The following is a 23,604-nucleotide window of genomic DNA, read 5'->3' on the forward strand; positions in this document are numbered from 1 at the left end:
GTGAACAGCCAAAGAAGTAGCCTCCACATCCTGAGAATGCAGATAAAGTTAAAAGTGGTTATCCCTTTGGGTTCCAGGGAAGTGGGCATTTTGCCTGGGAAGCTACTTTTCTGGCCATGGGCAATTGCCTGATTTGCCATTCTCTTCCAGTGTCTGCACGTCTATTGAATATACAGTGCATTGATATAGGGACTGTGCAGTGAAACCCAATCATTTCTGCTAGGTTTCCCAAAAATTAAAGCAAGATGCAAGAAATAACACCCCCTTTCTTCACTGTCAGAAACCCACTCTAAAAAACTGGATTGTCCAACAAAAATGAACCCTTTTATTGGGTTCTTCTCTGGTGCTTACAGATGTTTGTATAGATTAACATGTAGATGACCTCTTCCTTCTTTGTCTTAATGGGAATAAAGGCTTACATGTAACTTCTAACTCACCAACATCACCTTTGTTAATGATTTTCCACACCAGTGAATGACTGAAACTAAACTAAATTACACCTTCACAAAGGTTTAAAGCAAGGTGACAATCTGTGCCAGAGTACACCAAGGAAGTGAGCCTTTTTTTTTTTCCTTGGGCTGGATTTAGGAGGATTCATATTAAAATTAATGTTGCTCTTTCCTCCAATTTTTAAATTGAAATTTAGATTAGCAGTGATATTTTACTTCACTTTGCTTGAAGAACCAAGTCAGGAATTCAATGGCTGGAGGCTCCAAGTTTGCTACATACCAGGATGAGGCAGGTATGTGTTTGACCATTTTGAACAGTGATAAGGCCGGGGTTATCTTCCTTATGTTTCTATTTACTTTAATGACAATTGAACTAATTGTTATCGGGAAATGATTGGTAGTGTCACTGTCTAAATGCAGGACAGTCGCCTATATCCTGCTGCTGATGCTCTGAATTCTGCCACCAATGTGCCTACATCTTGAATATATGACCCTAGCCCACAAGAGACACTAAAAATTTCAGTTTTGTCATAATATATTGTTCCTTGCATGCAAACATTGCAAAGTGTAGCGTTCTTTAATATAATAACTGTGCCTTGATCATCACCATCACATACCCCATTCTAAAGTAACATCACATTGACAGCTGTTTATAAGATTAGCAGCATACCGTTCTCTTTAGTTCCGTGATTATTTTCTGGCAGCCTTATTGACAGTTCTAGTGTGGCGCAAGAAACAAAAAGATCTCAGCAAAACATGATATATAGATGGAAAGTCTTCTCCAAGTTATAACATTCAGAGAGTGGTATGAAGTTGTCATTAGACTTTTCTTTACTCAGCCCTATATCTACACACCCTGGGCGAGGATTAATGTCCTGTCTGCACTGGTATCCAGCACTAATCGTGACAACCAGTTTATTGACTTTAATGGGGTCTATCAGGGTTCAGATATTTTTGATGGAAAGAATAGTACAGGCTGCACAACCACAGAAACCTCACTGGCACAATTTAAAATAAGAATGAACGGTCCCTTACACAGTAGAAGAATGATGCAGGAAATATAATAGTGTAAAATACTACGGAATTCCAATATTTACAGACAACTAATACAAATATTTACTAATTAGAGCGATTTTGAGCTGCAACCAACCAACTATTATATCCACCAATTCAGTAATATAAAGTCACAGTGTAGCCAGAGCATATTAACATATAAATATCCAGCAAGCATATATTATATGGCTATAATATAATGTGTTAATGTACACAGTGTACTTATGACTTACGCACAAGGACATGGCATGAAAACCTGGAGGGGTATAGCTCCGGGATGGCAACAAACCACTCGGACTTGGATAGAGTATTTAGATACAATGCTAAAACAGTTCAGCTGTAATCCAGGTGCAAAGCAAATTTCTGAATTTCAAGGGGGGGGGGGGGTGTTAACAAATCACGTTTTTAATTATTGTAGTATCTAGCAGGCAATGTTCTATTATAAAGAATAGCTGTTTATTCATGCGGAAACTACCACGGTACACCCTTGCTGCTTTCATCTTCTTTACCCTCCTCTATAGTTCTAATATTGTGGGAACATGGTAAAGAAGCCAGACACCCATACCTACTTTCATCTCCTACCTAACTATTCCCACTTGCTATTGCCGTACAATATCAAGAAACAGGAAGGAGATGGATAACAATAGTATCCCACACATTATCAGCCGCATTATAAAAAAAAAAGATCAATAAATCCCACAGATCAGACTTCCAAATAAATTTAGACGTCAGACAAAATTAAAGAATTGAGACTTGATTAGCTTACAGACCTGACCTCCAAACCCCCTAAGGCCATTAGACCTTAAAGGGGTTATCCAGTGCTACAAAAACATGGCTACTTTTCTCCCTCTCTCGTCTCCAGTTCAGGTTTTGTTTGCAATTGAGCTCCATTAACTTCAATGGAACTGAGTTTGAAACCCATCCCAATCTGGAGACAAGAGCTGGATAACCCCTTTAAATGAAACACCCTAAATACTATAGATCTTGGACCAGACACACAAATAAACTAGACACCACACCAGATCTCCTAAATAAATTAGTCCTCACACCAGCCCCTGTAGATAAACCAGACTCTTTAAATGAATCAGACCTCATACCATATCTCCTCTCGGCCTTCTTATGTGTGCCACTGCTTATGTGTAATAACAATTATTTGCAATAGGTTAATTTCATTGATTAATGGTCATAAAGTGTAAACCCTTGGCTGCAGTGACTGGCAAGCTACTACTGCTAGAGATCCACCTATTAACCCCTGCAGTTCTCTGCTTTCAACACATTTTACTTAGTACTACTTTCTATGTAGAGGGAGTACTGTCAGTATCACAAGATGCCCGGTGTTGGCTTTCTCCATCAGTTTGCCTCGGCAGCTGTTCCTTCTTATTCACTATACGCACAGACTTTATAGAATGGAATCTGCAACAGCTAGCTTCAGCTGCTGTTCTATTATATTCTGCTGATCAGCCACCAATAATATACTTGGTTATATAGATGTTTGTATTGAGTATAACATTTTTAGATAGTGTAGTAAACTTAAAGGGGTTATCCAGTGCTACAAAAACATGGCCACTTTTCCCCTTCTGTTGTCTCCAGTTCAGGTGCAATTTGCAATTAAGCTCAAAAGTTTCAAAACCCCACCCAAACTGGAGACAACAGTAGGGGGAAAGTGGCCATGTTTTTGTAGCGCTGGATAACCCCTTTAAAAAATTTGTCCCGCATTAAACATTTTTTTTAACATATTGCTGCTGGTGCATATAAATCAATAAACACCCTATGCTTACGTCTCCGCACTTGCCAGGGGTCCTGTTGTGGTGTCCCCCGCTGACTGCAGAGCTTCCAATTCTGAGACGAAGAAGGGACAGCCGTGCGACCAGTGTTTGGCTGAGCAGGCTGTGAAACCTGAAACAAGCATGTCTCAGAAGTGGAGGCTCTGCAGTCAGCGGTGGATACCAGCTACACTGCAACAGGACACGGAGGGAGCGCAGAGAGGTAAGCATAGGATGTTTATTGTTTTACATGCACCAGCAGCAATATGACAAGAAAGGCCTAACACTGGACAATCCCTTTAAGGTTACCGTCCAAGATTAGCAAAAAAACAGCTGCTTTCTTCCAAAAACAGCAGCACACCTGTCCTCAGGTTGTAGATGGTATTACAACTCGGCTCTATTCAATGAGCTGCAATACAACACACAAACTGATGACAAGAGTGATGCGGTTTCCAGGTTTTTCTCAGTACTTTTGCATATTTGAAATTAGATTGTAAAAAGTTTATCGTTTTTGTCCACATTTCTCCATAAGTAGTTTTTAGTAGGATTTTAAATAAGAATACAGTGCTGACATAGACTGGCTTAACATGTAGCAACTGACAGGCCATAAGAAACGCCTCTATTGTCTCATTTGTGATGGCCGTAAACTTCACATTGTATCTTTCTGTAGTGATAAGATCTTGTTAACCTTTGCACTTCTGTCAGCAAATGTTACTATGAATGTCAGTCTTTAACACATATGCATTAAAAATGATACTCTTGACGCTTTTATAACCTACTGGCAACACTATAAAATTACACTGCCAGCCTTATAAAACCTTTACAGAGCACAAACCCATGGAAACGCTTGGGGTTACATCATGAATATGTTCATAAAATAAGAAAACAAAACATCCAGAATTCAATCCTTAATTGTTAATAATAGATTAGAGGTTGATTACATTGTTTTAGGGCACTGTCACATGCTATTGTACGTGACTGGCACTTGCGGTAATGGGAATTGCAGGCAGGTCTTTAGTGGCTATCAGTGAATCGCCAGTAAGGTGCTAGCCAAGGGGTAGGGAACCTTGGCCCTCCAGCTCCTGCAAAATTACAACTCCCATCATACCTGGATAGCCAAGGTTCCCTCCCCCTGCGCTAGCCAATGCCACTGGCCCTTGCTATTCACCAGTAATTGTGGGCTGTACCCAGACATGCCACTATTAAAAGCCTGCAGTTCCCATGAACACAAGCACTCCCTGCGGCAGGTACTGCAGCATGTAAAAACACCCTTAGGCCATGTTCGCACACAGTAAAATTGACAGTTTTTTTAGTTATTGAATTACCTGCTAAATTGAGTTTTTACAGGTAAAAAAATCTGTAAATAATCAGTAGATTCTCGTATAGTAATGCATTCCATTTTTGGCAATGGAAAAAATTCAGCCATTAGTGGGCATAAGGGCAAAAAAAGAGGCACACGAGGGAAAAATCATCTGTCAATTCAATGGCCATTAAATGTTTTTGCAACTCTATTTTCAGCTGGTTTTTCACCCCATAAAATCAAAGGCAGATTTTTTTTTTTTTTGCCATTTTAGATAAAGTAGTGTCTTACAGAAATGTTCAATGTTTTATTGGCTACAAAAAATTGTATGTGAATATGCCTTAGAGTTCTTTTACATGTTTTAGGTTTTGATCAGGTTTTCTTTAGGCTGTGTTCACACATGCAATAATGCAATGTGAATGCATCATTTAATTGCAGTAGTTAACCATTTCATTGCAGTGCTGCATTTTATTGCAGTAATTAATAATTTAATTTCCACCCGACCATCATTCATTGCATTAACGCAGTGAATGGCTATGTTCACACAACGTCAAAAATAGAGAAAAGGCGGACGATTTAGATTTTTTTAAAAAGTCCATTTTTGCCGTGATTTAACTGACTGCAATGTCAATGAAGTTAATGGAAAGACCGACGTCCAATGCGCACAATGCAGTGAATAACGGACGTTTTTAGCGCAGGCGTCAAAATAATGAACGCAATCATTATTTTCAGATGTCTTTTGCAAACAGTGGACATTTTTTATTAGTAGTTCACACACAGTTTTTCTTTTGTCACCGTTCTTTCTCCCTTTTTACTATTAAATTCAATGGACTTTTCAATTAAGACACACCCAAAGGCCAATTAGTAATCCCAAACTAAAATAATGTGCAGACACCAGTCATTGCACTAAGGGGAGGCCAGGCTGCTAAATGACGTCTGTTATTTTAGCCTCAAAATAACGAACGTAATTTTAAACAGAGCTGAAAAAAAAACTTTGTGTAAACATAGCCAAACTCTGACATCTGTGGACATACCCTTGGGGATTGTAAAGGTGGGTTCACACTACAGAATGTGGGTGGACCACCCGCCGCAGATTCCGTCACTCACACTTGCACGCACCTCTGCCCGTGCCTATGAATGACATGTCAATATTTTCGTCAGACGGCGCGTGAACCCACCCTAATGCAGATTAGGTGCTAAAATCAGGTGTGGATCATAATGAGAGAGAAAGTATAAAGCTATGTTCACACAGTAATATAATACCAAAATATTGAGTGAAAATAAAACAATGTGTGAACAAACCAGAAATATTGTCAACTAGAGATGAGTGCAACTTGAGCATTCAACTTTTTCAGCCCCCAGTACTGTAATGCGGAACGATTGAAGTTATGCTCTTCTCTAGTTTTATGCTTACAATATTTCTACTGCATCTTTACCATTTTGCAAATACAAATCAGGACAATTTACCTAAAATGGTAGTCCATTGCATTGAAAAAGTCAGCATAACAAACAGAGGAGGAGGTTATGTAAAAAAAAATTAATAAAATTGCCATCTCCTGAGGTTCAATTTGCTTCTCCTCAGAGTCTGAAACCCTTTGGGACCTGGTTTTCCACTTTTAATATTGTTCCCCTTAGGCAATGTTCACACTACGTAAAACTACGGCCGTAGTTTTGTGGTGTGGAACAATGCCTTATTTGCAATGGGATCCCGGCCAGAGCGTACACACATCGTATGTGCTCCGGCCGGGATCCCACGCGGCGCCGGAAAAAACTTGTCATTTTTCTGCGGTCGGAATTCAATGAATTCTCTTCTCTTTTCAAATCCATTTCTGGCTTTGGCTTCAAATTTTTGGCAGATAATCTTTCTGTGTAAATGGACCCTTACAATTGAAAATATTCTTACAAAGTCAATAGTGGTCAGCTCACCGGACACTCCTCCAGCCCATGTGCTTGGACTAGACCGAGGTTAAGCTCACATACACAGTTTTTGTCCAGCACCACAGAGCGAGGCAAAGTTTCATATCCAAAAGTTTTATTGCAAATCCATAAATCATCAGGAAAAAAAATCGATAGTTACAATTGAAAATATTCAAGCTACCAAAATATATGAATAAGGTACAAACACACAAGACGGATCCGCAGCAGATTTCTCACTGCGAATTTGCAGCGAGGTCCGTTGCGGATCCCTGCCCTGTAATCTTTACAGGCAGACATTACGCACAGCGGGATGACATCCTGTTGCAAGTGTGTCGGGAGACCGCCCCACCCTGCCGCAGCACACTGATTGGCTGAGCGGGACATTCACCCGGAAACCCCCTGAAGCAACCTGGATGCTCCGGCCGGCGGGGGGGTTAATGGGGCAGTCTCCCGACATACTGGCAACAGGATGTCAATCCCACTGTGAGTACGTCTGCCCATAGACATTACAGGGCAGGGACCCGCAGCGGATCTAGCTGTGAGCTTGCAGCGAGAAATCCGCTGCGGATCCGTCGGGTGTGTTATCTGTCAATATCAAGCAAGCAGAAGGTATTCAGAAAACAGGGAAGGGGAACAGTAATATAAGATATTTCTATTGTATAGAACATCATTATTTGCTCTTTTTGTGTTTTTCTCTACATATTAAGCGTTTTTTAAGGAATAAACCCATCGGGGCCATTCACATGTCTGCCAAATACTGTCTGGGCTATTAGGCTATTATTGCTTGTTCATTATGTGTTCAAATTGTTTTGTTGATGCATAGCATTACTTGCATGATTGATGTATCCTGATATCACTGACTAGGTGCATGTAAAATGCAATTTGCTGGTCACCTTGTTTTATACCATTTTGTTCTTACCTGACAAGATTTGTTCTGGGTTTCTTTTTCTGCTGTGGAGTTACAAATAAAACTGGAATTTTAATATTTAATTTGGAAGGTCTGGGACCTCTCTTCTTGCTATCATCTACACAATCAAAGCATGCTATCATGGTTCTTTTTGACATTTGTAAAGGCAAATATTGCTACTAGAGATGAGCAAACCTCGAGCATGCTCGAGTCCATCCGAACCCGAACTTTCGGCATTTGATTAGCGGTGGCTGCTGAAGTAGGATAAAGCCCTAAGGCTATGTGGAAATCATGGATATAGTCATTGGCTGCATCCATGTTTTCCAGACAACCTTAGAGCTTTATCCAAGTTCAGCAGCCCCAGCTAATCAAATACCGAATGTTCGGGTTTGGATCGACTCGAACCCTAACCTGGTTCGCTCATCTCTAATTGCTACACACTGGGGACTAATAACACATATGGACTAGGGATGGTCTGAAACTGCCGAGGTTCGGGTTCATATGAACCCGAACGCTCGGCAGCAGATTACCGCTGGAGCGGGCGGATCCAGTGGGAGTAACGCCTGGAAAATTGGGATACAGCCTATGGCTATGGCTGTATCCCAGTTTTCCATGCGGTCCTCCCGCTGGATCCACCCGCTCCACGGAGCGGGCAGACAGCGGGAATTATTACCGAGGGTTCGGGTTCGTACGAACCCGAACCGAACTCGGTTCGGACCATCCCTAATATGGACCATGCCAAATATAAATGCCACTTACTAGTGACTGAGAATTGTATACTGCTGACTCATCAGTGACTGGGGAATCTGTATGCAACTTGGTACCATGTGAGTACTGGGAAACCAGAAGATCAGTACTTGATCAAGTATGGATTTTGGATCTATCGGAAATTAAATTTGCATATGCCACAAAAAAACGAAGACATGGGCATAGTACACCATTGTGTCAGTAAGAAAGACAATTAGTTCTTCAGCATTCAAGATTAAAACCGTTACTCTTTTATTTCTGCATATGTTAAAAATTATTGTATGCACATAGAATAGAAGAAAGCTCTGCATACACACTTAAAAAACTAACTAAAATATATAAAACATGTCTCTGGCTCCCCCACTGACCACACCCACCGCCACTTCGAAGACTGACTCGTTGAGGCCAGTGATTGACAAGGTGGTCACAAGGGTACTGTGGGTGCTGCAGCTGCTAAGATGAGATAAAAGCCTTGATTTACCTTTCGAGGGCAGTGTGGATCCTCTGAAGGAGAAATCACAGGTACACAGCCCATCCTAGCTTTCTCTCATGCATACAGCATGAGCTTAATATAGCCCTCATGTCCTGTTTTCTGCCCTGGTGTCTGTGTTGCTAAAAATGGAGTGGGCCTACCAACAGACAGCAAAAAAAAAACAATGCATGGAAAACCCTGTCTATTATCCCCTGAAGGACCAACGGCAGAATTAAGCCTATATTTTAGCCATACCTGAATAAGCACCGGCTTGTTGTTGACCTTGAATGGTCATTGGAACAGGAATGCCACCTGAGAGCTGTCATCGTTGTTGAGACTTAAACAGCCAATCCAGATGAACAGAACACCTAGGACACGGGCTAAAACCCCTATATGTCTGTTTCTCCTACACATGAAGCACCACTTCTTCTCTTCTTTTAAGATAGACAATGCAGAAGCTGTGTAGGGCTAATATAAGTGGCAGCAGGGTGAAAAGTAGCTGCATTGATGGCGGCGGCGGCAGTAGTAGTATGGAACATGATAGACAATACGAGAGACATGCAAAGATGGAGGGCCAGTAGTAGCAGCAGTAGGGATGGTAGTAGCTGAAACGATGACAGCAGCAGTATGGAGCATCAAGGACAATCAGTAGATGTGTGGCTATATAGAGCTAGTAGTAGGGGCAGTAAGAGGAGTAAAAGATTGGTAACTTAAAGTGGCCTTGAAAAAAAATCTTAAAGTGTAGATGGGGTCAGAAAACCATAAACTAGAAATACCTAATAAGACAGGTTTATGCTACCACTATACAAGCACCGATATGACTAATAATACTGATATACTATGACCCTATAGTGTTGTAGTGCTGTAACTTTAAAGGAGAATATTGCTGTGATCAGACAAAGTCACGGGCAGAATACATAACTATTATAGAAAATGGGTCTGTTCTCCTGTAAGGTCTCATTTAGAACATACTTTTATTCACCAAGAAATAGTTCACAATAATAAAGGTTACCTTGTAAACTAAATGGGGTTGTCCAGGGTGCAGAAGATGTAGTTTTTTTTCTCCAGGGACAGTCTGCAAAGGACATTCACACTGTAACAAACATTAGGGAAGAAGTGTCCTTCCCAAAACTCTGCCAAAACCTGGGCTTCTCATTTCAAGACTGCATACTTCACCGTTGAAGATGAACCCCACAGCGGGTGCCCCAAGACCTAAATCCTCACTGTCCCTACTCCAAGATCTCTCCCTCTTCAAGATCTGATGACGAGCAGAAAAAGACAAGTCCTTATAGTTGAGAGGTCACATGAGTAAGCCAGCCAATGATTGTAGACGCTGTTTTCGCAATGCCAGTATGCTCCTAGGGCCTGTAATCCCCCCTTGCAGTATATCCCCCCCTCCCACTTAGCAGGCAATACTACGTGTAAAGCACTGGAGATCCTTGCAGTCCATTTTTTCAAAACAGTGTCCAATTCCCACACTCGACGCCGTTCTCTTCTTGTGCAGCGGCCCGGCTCTAGGCACTGGAGTCAGGCACAGTGTTCCCCAGTATGTACGTATCCCCCCTGTGATGCACCTCCATTAGAATCAATGGAGGCGCGTCACAGAGGAGAGGGGAAATCATCACACTGGGGAGCACCGGGCCTGCTTACTATCTATAGAGCTGGGCACAAGAAGAGAACGGAGCTGAGCGCGGGAATTGGATGGCATATTTAAAGAAAGACCACTCAACCAGGATCCCCATGCCAGTGCCAACTAGGTAATGTTAAAAAGTGATATGCTGGATAGTACATTCGATTTAAAAAGTAACATGAAGGTAGCCTATAACAATCCCAGAGCCAAGGTAGCCTGGGTAACTAGCCATTGGACCACCAATGATAGCCTTTACAGGCCATTTAAATGTCATTGTGTTTACAGCGGGCTCACATCCTGAGCTTGTTCTATACTCTGTTGATGGTATCAGGATGAGCATGCTCATCCTGTGTCGTCAACAGGTTAAAGGGATTTTCCCACAAAGGACTCTCATCAACTATCTACATGATAAGTGTTTGATCAGTGGTATTCCAACCTCTGAGACTCTCACCAATGACAGGAATGGGTCCCCTCTGTGTTTTTAAAGAGTGGTTGTCGAACAAATGAATGCCGCAATTGTCCATCTTCGTCAGGTTTATAGAAGTTAATGGGGGAGATTTATCAAACATGGTGTAAAGTGAAACTGGCTCAGTTGCCCCTAGCAACCAATCAGATTACATCTTTCATTCCCCACAGGCTCTTTGAAAAATGAAAGGTGGAATCTGATTGGTTGCTAGGGGCAACTGAGCCAGTTTCACTTTACACCATATTTAATAAATCTCTCCAATATGTCTAACCACTGTTCTATTCAACCAGAGGGGCATGGGACCCTATTCTCCTTAATGGTTTCATCACCTATCCTATTCTCTTATAGAAAAACTTTAAGGCAATGTTCACATTCTGTATGAACATTGGCCGTTGTTTGATCTTGCCTTGTGAAAGAACGGCCGATGCGCGTGATGTTCAGAATCGGACGGATTAACATCACTTTATTTGAATTGAAATGCAACGGCTGTTGTTTAATGAAAAAATACACTGTGTGAACATGGCCTAAAAGGGTATTCCCATCTGGAGTAGTTATGCCCTATACACAGTATCCACAGCATAGGGCGTAACTAAGACATTAGGGGGTGGGGTGGGTGTCTGACTTCAGAAGCCCCCTACGATCTTGGAAACGGGGACCTTAAAATCCCTCCTGAATGAAGCCATGACTGCGCACTGCCACTCCATTTATTTTCTAGTCAGCCATCGAAGAGAAAGCTCAACAGAGAATGGCGCAGTGGCACATATGCATGACCTGCAACCCTATTCAGCTGGGATTTTGTTCTGAGGCCCCAGCGTTCAGACTCCACAATCTCTTAGTGTATACTATGGATAGAGCACAACTGCTCCAGATGAGAATACCCCTTAAGGGTGCCTTCACACCTACCGGATCCACAGTGGATCTCACTTCTGCGGATTCGAAGCGAGAACCGCTGCGGATCCGGTACCATTCACCCCTATGATAGCACATATTCGCAGGGGGATTAACATCCCGCTGTGAATATGTGCTTTAACCTCCCGCTGTCCGCAGCCCCGGTGCCGCATTAGCCCATCCTCGGCTGCATCCCACATCCCCGGCCGCATCCTGCAGCCCGCCGCCGAGAGCATAAAGTACCTGCTCGGCGGCGCGGCTGCAGTGAGGCTCCCGGCTCTGATCCCGCTCATTAGTAGGACCAGAGCCGGGAGCCTCACTGCAGCCACGCCACCGAGCAGGTACTTTATGCTCTCAGCGGCGGGCTGCAGGATGCGCGTGGGGATGCGGCGGGGGATGGGGGGATGCGGCCGGAGATGGGGGATGCGGCGGCGGGGCTGCGGACAGCGGGGGGTTAAAGCACATATTCACAGCAGGATGTTACTCCCAATATGTGCTATCATAGGGGTGAATGGTACCGGATCTGTAGCGGTTCTCGCTTCGAATCCGCAGAAGTGAGATCCGCTGTGGATCCGGTAGGTGTGAAAGCACCCTTAAGGATATGACTAAGGGGGTTAACAAATTTACAGTAGAAACAAAGCAAAGCGCTTCGTTCCTACCGGCATTCTGCTCATCAGGCTGCAGGTTTTGAAGTATGCTCCGCTCCGTGCCGCTCCTCCCCGGGTGCTGGAAAAAGATGGATCCAGTCCTGGGAAACTGGGATAAGTTTCCTAGGGCGGGATCCATCTTTTTCCAGGACCCCGGGAGGAGCGGCACTGAGCAGAGCAGACTTCCAAGCCCGCAGCCTGATGAGCAGAATGCCGGTAGGAACGAAGCGCTTCGATTCGTTCCTACTGTAAATTTGCTCATCCCTAGATACGAATATGCTTCAGAAAAAAAAATCTTCCCATGAAAAGTCCAGATAAAGCTCCAGTCATGTATAATATAAATATTTTAGATTGTGTTGCTCTTTATAAAATAAAAAACTCACACACACCTGTTTTATAGCTGCACTTGTTCCATCCGTGTGTGTAGTTTTGCTCTACAGACGGAGCCATAAATAAGGCTCAGATTGCCGTAGCAGATCAAGGATCATTCTCGTACCTAAAGATATGTTCAGTTAGGTGCATGTAAGAAGGATCCTCCGCCTCCACCTCCTCCTCCTCCTCCTGCTGCTGCTTAAGCTGCAAGTGTTTCCCTGGAGGGTGGGGGATATCAAGCTTCCCATTGCCCCCTAATTGAAAGTCAGATGAGTCTTGTGGTCAGGACTGGGAGGATCATTACCTAGGGAATCCCCTGTTAAAAATCACCCCCTGGGGAGAATCCAGCACCATGAAAGTACAGCTGAAGGTAATGTATGGAGTTACTATACTTTCCGGCTAGAGGCTTTTTACCTGACAGGTAAACTTTTACTAGTAAACATAGCGGTAGCAGATTTAGGCTTAATATGCAGCTATGAATGCACTGCAAGTCTCAGCATTCCTTATTATGCAGCAGACATGCTGGGACTTGCAGTATCCCTATAGCATTATATATTACTGTGACAGCAATCCATGTATAGACCAACATTATCTTATATATCTTATCACAGGAGACAACCAGTATGCCTGTAGATGCAGATGATTAAATACTAAATACTTGATGTATTTCTAAATGATATAGAAATATTAGGGATGTGCGCTGGTAACTACTATTATGCATATACCGTACATTAGTGACATTGAGGCATCTTGTTTACTCTCATCTTGTGGATATAACTGATATTATTTATTGTATTACACTGTTTGTTATATGCAGTTTGGTACTTTTCCCGCTGCCCACTGCAGCCTATGACACACCATGGTAACCATACAGCTAGGATATATATTACAATGAGAGTTCTTTTTCATAACTGCATTGGAGTACAAGTATAGATTTTTGCCTGAATATATGTTTGTGTTTGTAACATGAAATTAAGTAGGTGGACACTCAATGGATGAACAGAAAGGATTGTAGGGAGTACTGGTATACTGTACATACAACTTTTGGGGACATTAATTTTAAATTTTATACTTATTAATACTGTCACTTTAGCTCAGTATAAAGTTATATACAGTTATATAATGTTCTGGCATTGTACAGTGTAAGTAATTGCTTTGACAAAGTAGAGTTGATCTACTGTATAAGACGTGGTATGTGGGCATGCATGATGTAGGTCTCTTGTCTATTTAGGCTTTTTATTCTCCCATCTGTTTTTAGTGATGAAAAGGAATAAAGGCATGTGTGTTTGGGGGTCATAAAGCGCGGGTTTCCTCCAGTGCTACAGGCCGGGCTGGTGGTCGGGAATAGACCGGCGCTGTGGCCAGGTCCGGGACGCAGTTTAAAAAAAAGGACAGCGGCCCCGGCATCCCTGTGCCAGGGCCGGTCTATTAATGGTAAAACAGAAAAGCTATGTACCACTAGTACATTCGCTTTAAAGGGGAACTCCGGATAAGGAAAACTTTTCTTTTAAAAGTACATTGAAAGTTATATAGATATGTCTATATAATGTATTACCATATCTGTGCGGTTCTGCCACACTGGTAGCTGATAGAAATCCAGGAAGTGAAGAAAAATGGCCTCTGTGCCAATCCACATTGTCTCCTGCTCCCACTGCTATCCCACCTTAGGAGACAAATCTTCCATGCCTCTGTCTCACATTGTGTGTGTTTGCTGAGATCAGGCTGATGATGCAGACAGGGGGCAGGGCGTGATGTCCCAGGAGGCTTGGCTGGATAACCCAATCATTTTCAGTCTGACACAATGATTTCTGCTGACATCTCTGGCTGAGACAGAAACTCTGTCTCGGTTTTCTATGAATTCCCATAGAAAACCTTTCCTGCTCTGGAGAGAGAGATGTCAGCAGAGAGCACTTTGTCAGACTAAAAATAAAACAACATTTCATGCAGGACATACAGCAGCTAATAAGTATAGGAGACAAGATTTTTTAATAGAAGTAAATTACAAATCTATATAACTTTCTGAAACCAATTGATTTGAACGAAAAAGATTTTAGCTGGACAACCCCTTTAAGAATTCTCACTCAGGGGCGGATTAACTTTACCATAGGCCCCGGGCTGTTCACCAAGCCTGGGCCCCCCACCCCACTGTAACTATGGCACTAGCATGTTCATAGTGTTCATAGTACAGGATAGATAATGTCTTGATGCCCTGATTTGTACAAAATCGAGGTAAAAAAGCAGCAATTGTTTGCAAATTATGGCAGAATTGTAGCCAGGGACAATACACCATTGAAAGTATGTCTGTTTGGGCAGCCATGGGCCCCTGGGCTACCGCCCGATTCGGGCCTATAATAATCCGCTAGTGTTGGCACTTATTGTTGAACAAAAAAAAAAGAATATTTATTATTCTGTATAGTAGTTGTGATCACAAACCAGCATAAAGAGACATAACCCTGGTGGTGGCGGGGGCCTAACATTTAAGCTGTCCTGTAAATCCTCCACTATTTTTGAGAGGATTGCTTTTTTTTCGGGAAACAGGGTAACATGCTCACGATAACACTAATGTTGCGGATTGGATGGCTCGCAACACAATGCAGCTGCCGAGAAGACACAGAAATATGGTACTGGGGCAAGGAGAGAAGAGTAACAGCGCTGACAGCAGTGTATGTTACACTGACAGGGGTTGCCTTTGTGAGACAGCTCATTTGTAACTACAATAAACAGGATTTACTAATTCAATTTTAGATTAGCATTAAGCTAAACCATTGTACTGTGTTCCATGTGTCATGACCCTTCCAGGTTACAATTTGGCTTTTATTCAGGAGAACATCGTATCTGCATATCTTCTGATAAGAACTTTACTGCTCTTATATAATTCTTATTTTAATAAGTTACTGTATGTTTTCCTGTGAGTATTACGTATCGTAAACAGAGATAAGGGCCGAAAACTCATTGTATTATCCAGGGTACGTTGACTGTGTCACTAAGTTTGTTACCCATTTTAGGATGCCTATACACATAATGTAATTGTGTCGAAATTAAGCAAGAGCGATCACTTGCAATGGCTGATGACAGACAGTTGTCTGCCAGAAATATGATCTGTATATAGGATGTTTTGCTCAGAGTGCCCAATCATTAACTTCTTTACTTAAAGCACTCTGTACCCACAATCTGCCCCCCCCCCCCAACTGTCAGATAGCTACTTTTAATCCAAAATCTGTCCTGGGGTCCGCTCGGCAGGTGATGCAGTTTTTGTCCTGAAAAACAACTTTTAAACTTGCAGCCCCGTGTCAAATTGGTGTGGCCTAGAGTGTCTGTGCCCTAGGCTTCCACTGCCTTTCTGTCCCTCCTCCCACCCTCTTCACCATTAGGAATGCCCCAGGGCAGGATTTCTCCTAATCACTACTTGTCTGAACACTGCACATGTGTTGGATCATTAAGGCACATGTGCAGTGTTCAGACAATTGGTGATTAGGAGAAATCCTGCCTGAGGCATTCCTAATGGTGAGGAGAAGGGACGGAGAGGTGTCGCAAGCCTAGGGCACACACACTCTAGGTCACACAAATTTGACACTGGGCTGCAAGTTTAAACGTTTTTTTTAGGTCAATAACTGCATCACCTGCCGAATGGACCCCAGGACAAATCTTGGATTAAAAGTAGCTATCCGAAGGTACAAGCGGTTTTGGGGGGTAGGTGTCAGATTGTGGGTACAGAGTCGCTTGTATATGATTGTACTGAGCCGTTTCTTTAAGAGTTTCTAAATGTTTATTGGTAGAGGGCTAATAAGAGGATTTTTATCTCCTAAGATATATTACACCCATTCTTACTTTTGCTTCTAGTATTGATTTATGCAAATATTTGTAGAAATGACAGTGATCATTTAAAGATTGGACAAAATTCCCTGTATGATGATGATGATAATCATAATCATCCAATGGCATGTTCCCTTTAGGGTAAATTCACATGGGCGGATCTGCAGCGGATTTAACGCTGCGAATTTGCAGCTAAATCAGCAGCGATATCCTGTGAATTCCAATGCAATTACATACTCGCAGTGGGATTGTCTTCCTGCTGCCAGTATGTAAGTGCCGGCCGCATTAACCCCCACCGCCCGGGGTGAAACATTACCGGTACCATGATCCAGCGGCATCTGAGGCTCTCGGCTCCCGGAGGTCCCGCACAACCAATCAGTGCACGGCCCCGCCGCAGTCACTGATTGGCTGCGTGGGACCTCCGGGAGCTGGGAACCTCAGATGCCGCCTGATCGTGCTGCCGGTAATGTATCATCCTGGGCAGCGGGGGTTAATGCAGCCGATACTTACATACTGGCAGCGGGATGACAATCCTGCTGCGAGTATGTAATTGCATTGGAATTCACAGGGGATCGTTCCGCTGCCGATTTAGCTGCGAATTTGCAGCGCTAAATCCGCTGCGGATCCGCCCGTGTGATTTTACCCTTAAAGGGGTTATCCAGCGCTACAAAAACATGGCCACTTTCCCCCCTACTGTTGTCTCCAGTTCAGGTGCGGTTTGCAATTAAGCTCCATTTACTTCAATGGTACAAAGTTTCAAAACCCCACCCAATCTGGAGACAACAGTAGGGGGAAAGTGTCCATGTTTTTGTAGTGCTGGATAACCCCTTTAAGGGCCATTATCAAAAATTTTCTGATAAATAATCCCTTACTTCTTCATAGTTTGTTCTATTTTCATGTTCTGTCAGCTTCTGTACTCTCCTTACAGTCCTTGTTGGACTATGATATACAACCAATTTCCTGTTCTTCTGAAAAAGAGACTTCTTCCTCTTAATTGATCAGTTGTCGACTACTTATAGTTTGGAAAGGACACGCACCAAAACAGCAGTCCTGTGGATTCCTGTGAACTCACTGGACATCACATCACATCAAGTTCTTGTAGTTTTATGGCAGGTTATCACAGTGTTTAATCATGCAGGATTATGATGTGTGCACTAAAATACATTGCATTACTGCTTACTATATAAAGTTATGAGATTGAAGGACATTGCATGGTTACCTGGGATACATAGTACATGATACACAGTTACATGTCCTTCATCTGTAATTTCCGTTTTGCAAGCAATTTGAGTAGTGTTCTCCTCGCACCTAGTGTGGACAGATCATGTGAAGGTTTGGCTTGTGATCTTGAATGAGATTGCAGTACAGCACATTGTGGCCTTAGAATGAAATGACAGGATTCCTACAGGCTAGTAAGGTATGCCATTGTTTTAGCTATCTAGTCAGCATACACCTGTTTACAGGGATCAGAATCAATCCCAATGTTTACCATGTGTTGGCCTATTGACGTGCCTGACCTTAGTAATTCTTGCCTGTGTACTGACTTCCAAGTTTTTCATATCTACCATATTGTAATTTGGCTCTTGCTGACAAATTAGTGATAATTGGGTTGAAAGACTAATACTCCTTATCTACGTATTTATTAAGGAGTCTTTGCACAGCAGGTTTATAATCATAGATCAATTACTGTATCTACCGCAATATAAACTACTGTTTACTGCAAACTCCTCTCCCCTATGATAGCTCTCTGCCTTAATAACAAATTACTGACTAGGGATACCAACCATCCAGAACTTGCAGTTATCTGTTATTATTGACCACAGGCTGCATGGGAGTAGAGCATAGCTATGCAGTGGGGACGCCATGATTTTATATTTTGTCCTCCATATGAAACTTACATTTAAAAAAGAATTATATAAATTTTTGTTTTATTTGTATAGTGCCAATTTGTTCCACAGCACTTTACAATACTGGGGGTACATACATTGACAAAAATGAGACATACACTTGTAGCCATCAAGTCAAACATGAGGAGTTTAGGCCCTGCTCGCAAGAGCTTACAGACTATATGGAGAGGGTTGGAGACAAAAGGCAGAGGAGCAAAAGTGATTCATTGCTACAATAGAGAATGTTGAGGAGGAGACGGTGTCAAATGAGGATAGATCCAAGAGAATTAGTAGCGAGTGGTCACTTTTATATTTGGCAGCCAGGAGATCATTACAAACTTTAGTTAGAACAGTTTCTGTAGAATGAAAAGTATGAAAACCACAGTGAAGGTGGTCAAGAAGAGAGATATCAGAGAGATAGCGGGTTAGATGGGAATAGACCAAACGTTCAGAGAGTTTGATAGCTGGCTGTACAGGAGGGGTCTAGACAGGGTTTTTTAAGTCAAAAAACAAAAGGTGCAACAGCAACTCACAGGTGCAAGGGCTTACCGTATATACTCCTCCCAGCGTACACACGGTAAACACCTGCTCTGTAGATATTCAAAATTAAAATATAAATATATTTTTTAGAAAAGTAAGGACGTCACGTTAAGGCGTCCTCAGAGACACGGTCCCTACCTCCTGTTGGCTTGCACTCCACCCATGTCCCAAGGCTTTTATAGAGATCATTTGGCTTCTATCTGCCCAGTTGTAGGCTTATTTAGCCCAGGAGAGGCCATTGCTAGTGTGAAAATGCTAGAGTAGGGACCATGTCTCTGAGGACGCCTTAACGTGGCGACATGGTACACTCTAATCAAATAGTTTGCTAAGATCCTTACTTTTCTAAAAAAAAAATATATTTTAATTTTTAACCCCTAGACGACCCAGGACGTAGAGTTACGTCATGGAAGTCTGTCCCCAGACAACCCTGGACGTAACTCTACGTCCTGGGTGTTTCTCCCTCTATGAAGCGCGCTCCGGAGTGGAGCGTGCTTCATAGGAGGTGGGGGTCGGCTGCAGTGAGCAGCCGGGACCTCACCGGTAATGACACGCTGCAGCGATCGCACTGCCGCGTGTCATTAACCCCTTAAACGCCGTGCGACCGCTGCGTTTAAGTGTAAGTGACAGGGGGAGTCCCCTGTCACTTACCGATCGGGACCCCCGCAGTGTGACTGCGGGGGTCCCAATCGTTGAAACGGACCGCCGGAGGTCTCTCACCTGCCTCCGTGTGGTCCGATCGGCGATCTGCTACACTGAGCCTGCACAGGCAGGCTCAATGAGCAGAGCGCCGATAACACTGATCAATGCTATGCCTATGGCATAGCAATCATCAGTGTAGAAATACACTACCCCAAAACCCCTCCCCCAATAAAAGTTGAAATAACCCCCCCTATCCTATTATATAAATAAAACATATAAAAATAAATAAATAGATAAACATATAATATACCGTAGCGTGCGTAATTGTCCGATCTATTAAAATATAACAGGGAAAAAGTGTGCAGATTACCGATTTTATGTTACATTATGTTTTAAAAAATCTACAAAAAGTGATCAAAATGTCCGATCTTCACAAATATGGTATTAATAAAAACTAGAGATCATGGCGGAAAAAATTACACCCCATACAGCCCCGTAGGTGAAAAAATAAAACCGTTATAAGCGTCACAATAGTCCCATTTTATTAATATTTAATTGCCAAAAAAAAGGATTTCATAAAAAAATATATATATAACATTAGAGAATCTGTGTAACCTGCATGTGGTTGTATTCGGACTGACCTATAGAATAATGGTATCATGTCGCTGTTACCATATAGTGCATTACGTAGACACAGGAACCCCCCAAACGTTACCATATTGCATTCTTTTTTACGATTTCACCAATTTATATCTTCATAAATAATATATTTGGAATTCCATCATACATGTTATGGTAAAATGAATTGACGCCATTACAAAGTACAACTATTCCTGTAAAAAACAAGCACTTACATGGCTTGTAGATAGAAAACTGAGAGTGCTAGAGCTCTTAGAAGGGGGGAGGGAAAAACGAAAACACTAAGATCAAAATTTGCGCGGTCCACTGGGTCATTTTGGGCCTGGTCCTCAAAGGGTTAATATCTACAGAGCAGGTGTTTAAAGTGTGTACGCTGGGAGGAGAATATACGGTAAGCCCTTGCACCTGTGGGTTGCTGTTGCACCTTTTTTTGTCTGTACTTTAGCCACAAGCAGCGTGCAACCTGCAATGTGAACAGAGTCATAGATGTGCCTCCGAAATTTTTAAGTTTTTTTTTTCAGTAACAGGGTGATGATGGACTGTTTGAAAGTCAATCCCCTCCGGATTGCCGGAATCACCACAATTAGTCTTATTATTCTTGCAATTGTCTGCAGTCCCGTGGAAGCACACATATTTGGCCTGCAGGTTTTTTATCCACGCCAAAACAGTGCTCCTACGGTATTGGAAGTCAGACAAAACCCCACCAGAATCCGAATTGATCACTGCCATTACCAACACCTACCAATTTGGAAAGGTGATAGCAAGAGGCTCTCTCTTCCATGCTAAATTCGCCAAAAACTGGGGACCTTGGAGCAGTTTGAATTCTGTTGAGGATTCTACAGGTATAGTGGTGTCTAGCTGTGTGGCCACAAAGCTATCACAACATGTATTTTTCTATCCTCCCCTAAGACTATCTCTGCTATCTCTGTTATGTAAGGTAGACAGCACTGTTGAAGAGTGTCGGGTAATACAGCTTCATTGCACTGTGTGTCAAGATAGGAAACATCACCATACATAGGGCAACAGCATGATTAATAATATGAAATTTCTCCATTGTCTTTCTCATGTTGCTGTTGACAGTCTTTGTCTTGTAGACTTATAATTGGACTTTTTCTTGTCCGTTCTTTAACTAATTTTCCTTCTGCTTTTCTACTGAATTGACTTTCTGGTTTTTAAGTGTCTTCTGGCAGAACTTCAAGTACTTATGACATTAAATGAACTTTTAATATTCTTGGGAACTAGTGCAGTTGGAAGACAATTGTACATACAGGAAATCCATGGTCATTGTCCACAAAGATATTAAAGAATTCTGTTGTAGTTCTTTCCACTACTAAGTATAGTGATGAAAAGGATCAGGTAAAACACTAAAAAGGCAGCAGCACTTGCATGGCACGGGCACCTTTAAGTTGCTGATTGACAGATGTGCTAAGAGTCAGAATCCTTGCTGATTGAATACTAATGGGCTTTCTGGAAGATAGGCCATGAATTTTGGCAGGTTGGATAACTCCTTTAAGTAAAAAAATAAAATTTAAAGGGGTATTCCCATCTTGTAAAGATGGCTTCCCAGCCCCCTCTGGGCGTGTTCAGGAATGGGCCCCAGGACAGGTTAAAGCAGCTATCTGAAGGTACAAGTGGTTTTGGGGGAGTCAGATTGTGGGTACAGAGTCGCTTTAAGGATTGGAATCTGTATAGTCTGGAGGAAAGGGGGAAAATGACCAAAACCTTTAAGTATGTTATAGGACGGAATAGGGTTCAGGAGGGAAGTGTTTTAGTAAAAAAAAAAAAACTCAAGAACAAGAGGATACAGTGAGAGGTTAGTTAGGGGAAGATCAGAAGCAACGTGAGACAATATTACTTTACTGAAAGAGTAGCTGATGCTTGGAACAAACTTCCAGCAGATGTGTTTGGTCTACAATCTACAATAACAGAATTTAAACATGATTTATCTGACAGATTTTTGAAGCCAAAGCCAGGAACAGACTATAAACAGGGAACAGGTCTTAAAGGAAAAATTGAGATTTCGCCAATTTTTTTTTTAATCCATTCCTGGCTTTGGCTTCAAAAATCTGTCAGATAAATCTGTGTAAATGCAGCCTGAGTATGTACATAGCATAAAAAGCTATGTGTGCATGTTTGGTAAGGCTTTATGCCAGACAGACATGCCTGCAGGAAAATATTAATGCTATTCATTTCGGTAGGCAGCTCAGTGCTGGCAATCATTAGCATTTATTTAAGTATGAGGCAATAGTTCTTGTTACCATGTAGCAGGGTATACAGTTACCAGAGGATTGTGATTTTCATTTTTTTGAAATGTCAGCATTTCAGAGTAGATCATAGTTTGTTGTTATAAGGGTGACTGTGACTGTTTTATATTGCCTTTGGTAGGGCCACATGAAACTTCTGACTCCTTTAGGGCCCTTAAGGACCGGGCCAATAGTCACTTTTGCATTTTCCTTTTTTCTTCCTTGCCTTTTAAGACTCTTTTATTTTTCCACCTACAGGGCCATATAAGGTGTACTTTGTAATGGCATATTTCAATCTGCCATAAAATCAATGACGGAACCCCTAACATATCATCTATGGGGTGAATTTGTGTCAAAAGTGCAATTCCGCAAATTTCCAGGGAGTTCCGTGTTTACGTAATGAACTTTATGGTAAAACTGATATTTTTTCTTTATTCTAAGCACATAGCATAGCAGGGATCAGTGTTATCTGCGATCTTCTGATAGAGGCTGCCTGTGGCCTGTGGCAGACTCTATCAGAAGATAAGACTGCAGTCAGGCAGCTGGTCCCCACCTTGCTTCATAGCACGGCCCCCTATCGGGATGTACATTTACCCCCTTTTGCGTTAAGGCCCAGCCTGTGGGGGCATAAATGTAAGCCTCTGTTCGTTAAGAGGTTAAGCTATGTGTTAACTGTCTACTTGGAAGTTTAGAGGAATGGCCAGAAAATATGCCATTACTTAAAGGGGTTGTCCAGGATTTGAAAAAAACACAGCTACTTTCTTAGCACCACCTCTGTCCCCAAGTTGTGTGTGTGGTATTACAATTTAGCTCCATTCACTTCAATGGAATTGAGCTGCAAAACCACACACTTAAGCTGTGGGCAGGAGAGGTGTTTCTGGACAACCCCTTCAAAGGAAAAACAAGACAACATTTTTACTTTTTAGCCATCATGACAAACTCTGTGTAATGCAAACCCAACACTTCCCATCACCCAAAGAACACCATTCTTACAGTAAAGCATGGTGGTGGCTGCTACATACTGTAGAGATACCTTTTATCTGCAGGGCCATGTAATCTGCTCTAGACTGAGAGAAAGAGGGATGACAATAAATAGGGGTTCACTTTCCAGAAGGATTATGGGGGAGATTTATCAAACATGGTGTAAAGGGAAACTGGCCCAGTTGCCCCTAGCAACCAATCAGATTCCACCTTTCATTTTCCAAAGAGTCTGTGAGGAATGAAAGGTGGAAT

At 42.3% G+C, this 23,604-nt stretch overlaps 1 protein-coding gene across 2 annotated transcripts in view; it reads left to right on the plus strand.

Moving 5' to 3' along the window:
* The first annotated feature begins 536 nt into the window (after nucleotides 1–536).
* The window catches only part of TRPM6 (transient receptor potential cation channel subfamily M member 6), a 141,344-nt gene continuing 118,276 nt past the window's right edge, over nucleotides 537–23,604 (plus strand). The window contains exon 1 of one of the 2 annotated variants that reach the window (XM_069961837.1): nucleotides 537–742. In XM_069961837.1, coding sequence (XP_069817938.1) covers nucleotides 734–742 — 9 coding nt within the window. In that variant the 5' untranslated portion in view covers nucleotides 537–733. Of the gene's footprint in view, nucleotides 743–12,761; nucleotides 12,982–23,604 lie in introns of those variants that run through there. The other variant, XM_069961835.1, reaches the window with a different exon arrangement.

Source organism: Dendropsophus ebraccatus, chromosome 3 (genome assembly GCF_027789765.1).
Source record: "Dendropsophus ebraccatus isolate aDenEbr1 chromosome 3, aDenEbr1.pat, whole genome shotgun sequence".
Taxonomy (NCBI): Eukaryota; Metazoa; Chordata; class Amphibia; order Anura; family Hylidae; genus Dendropsophus; species Dendropsophus ebraccatus.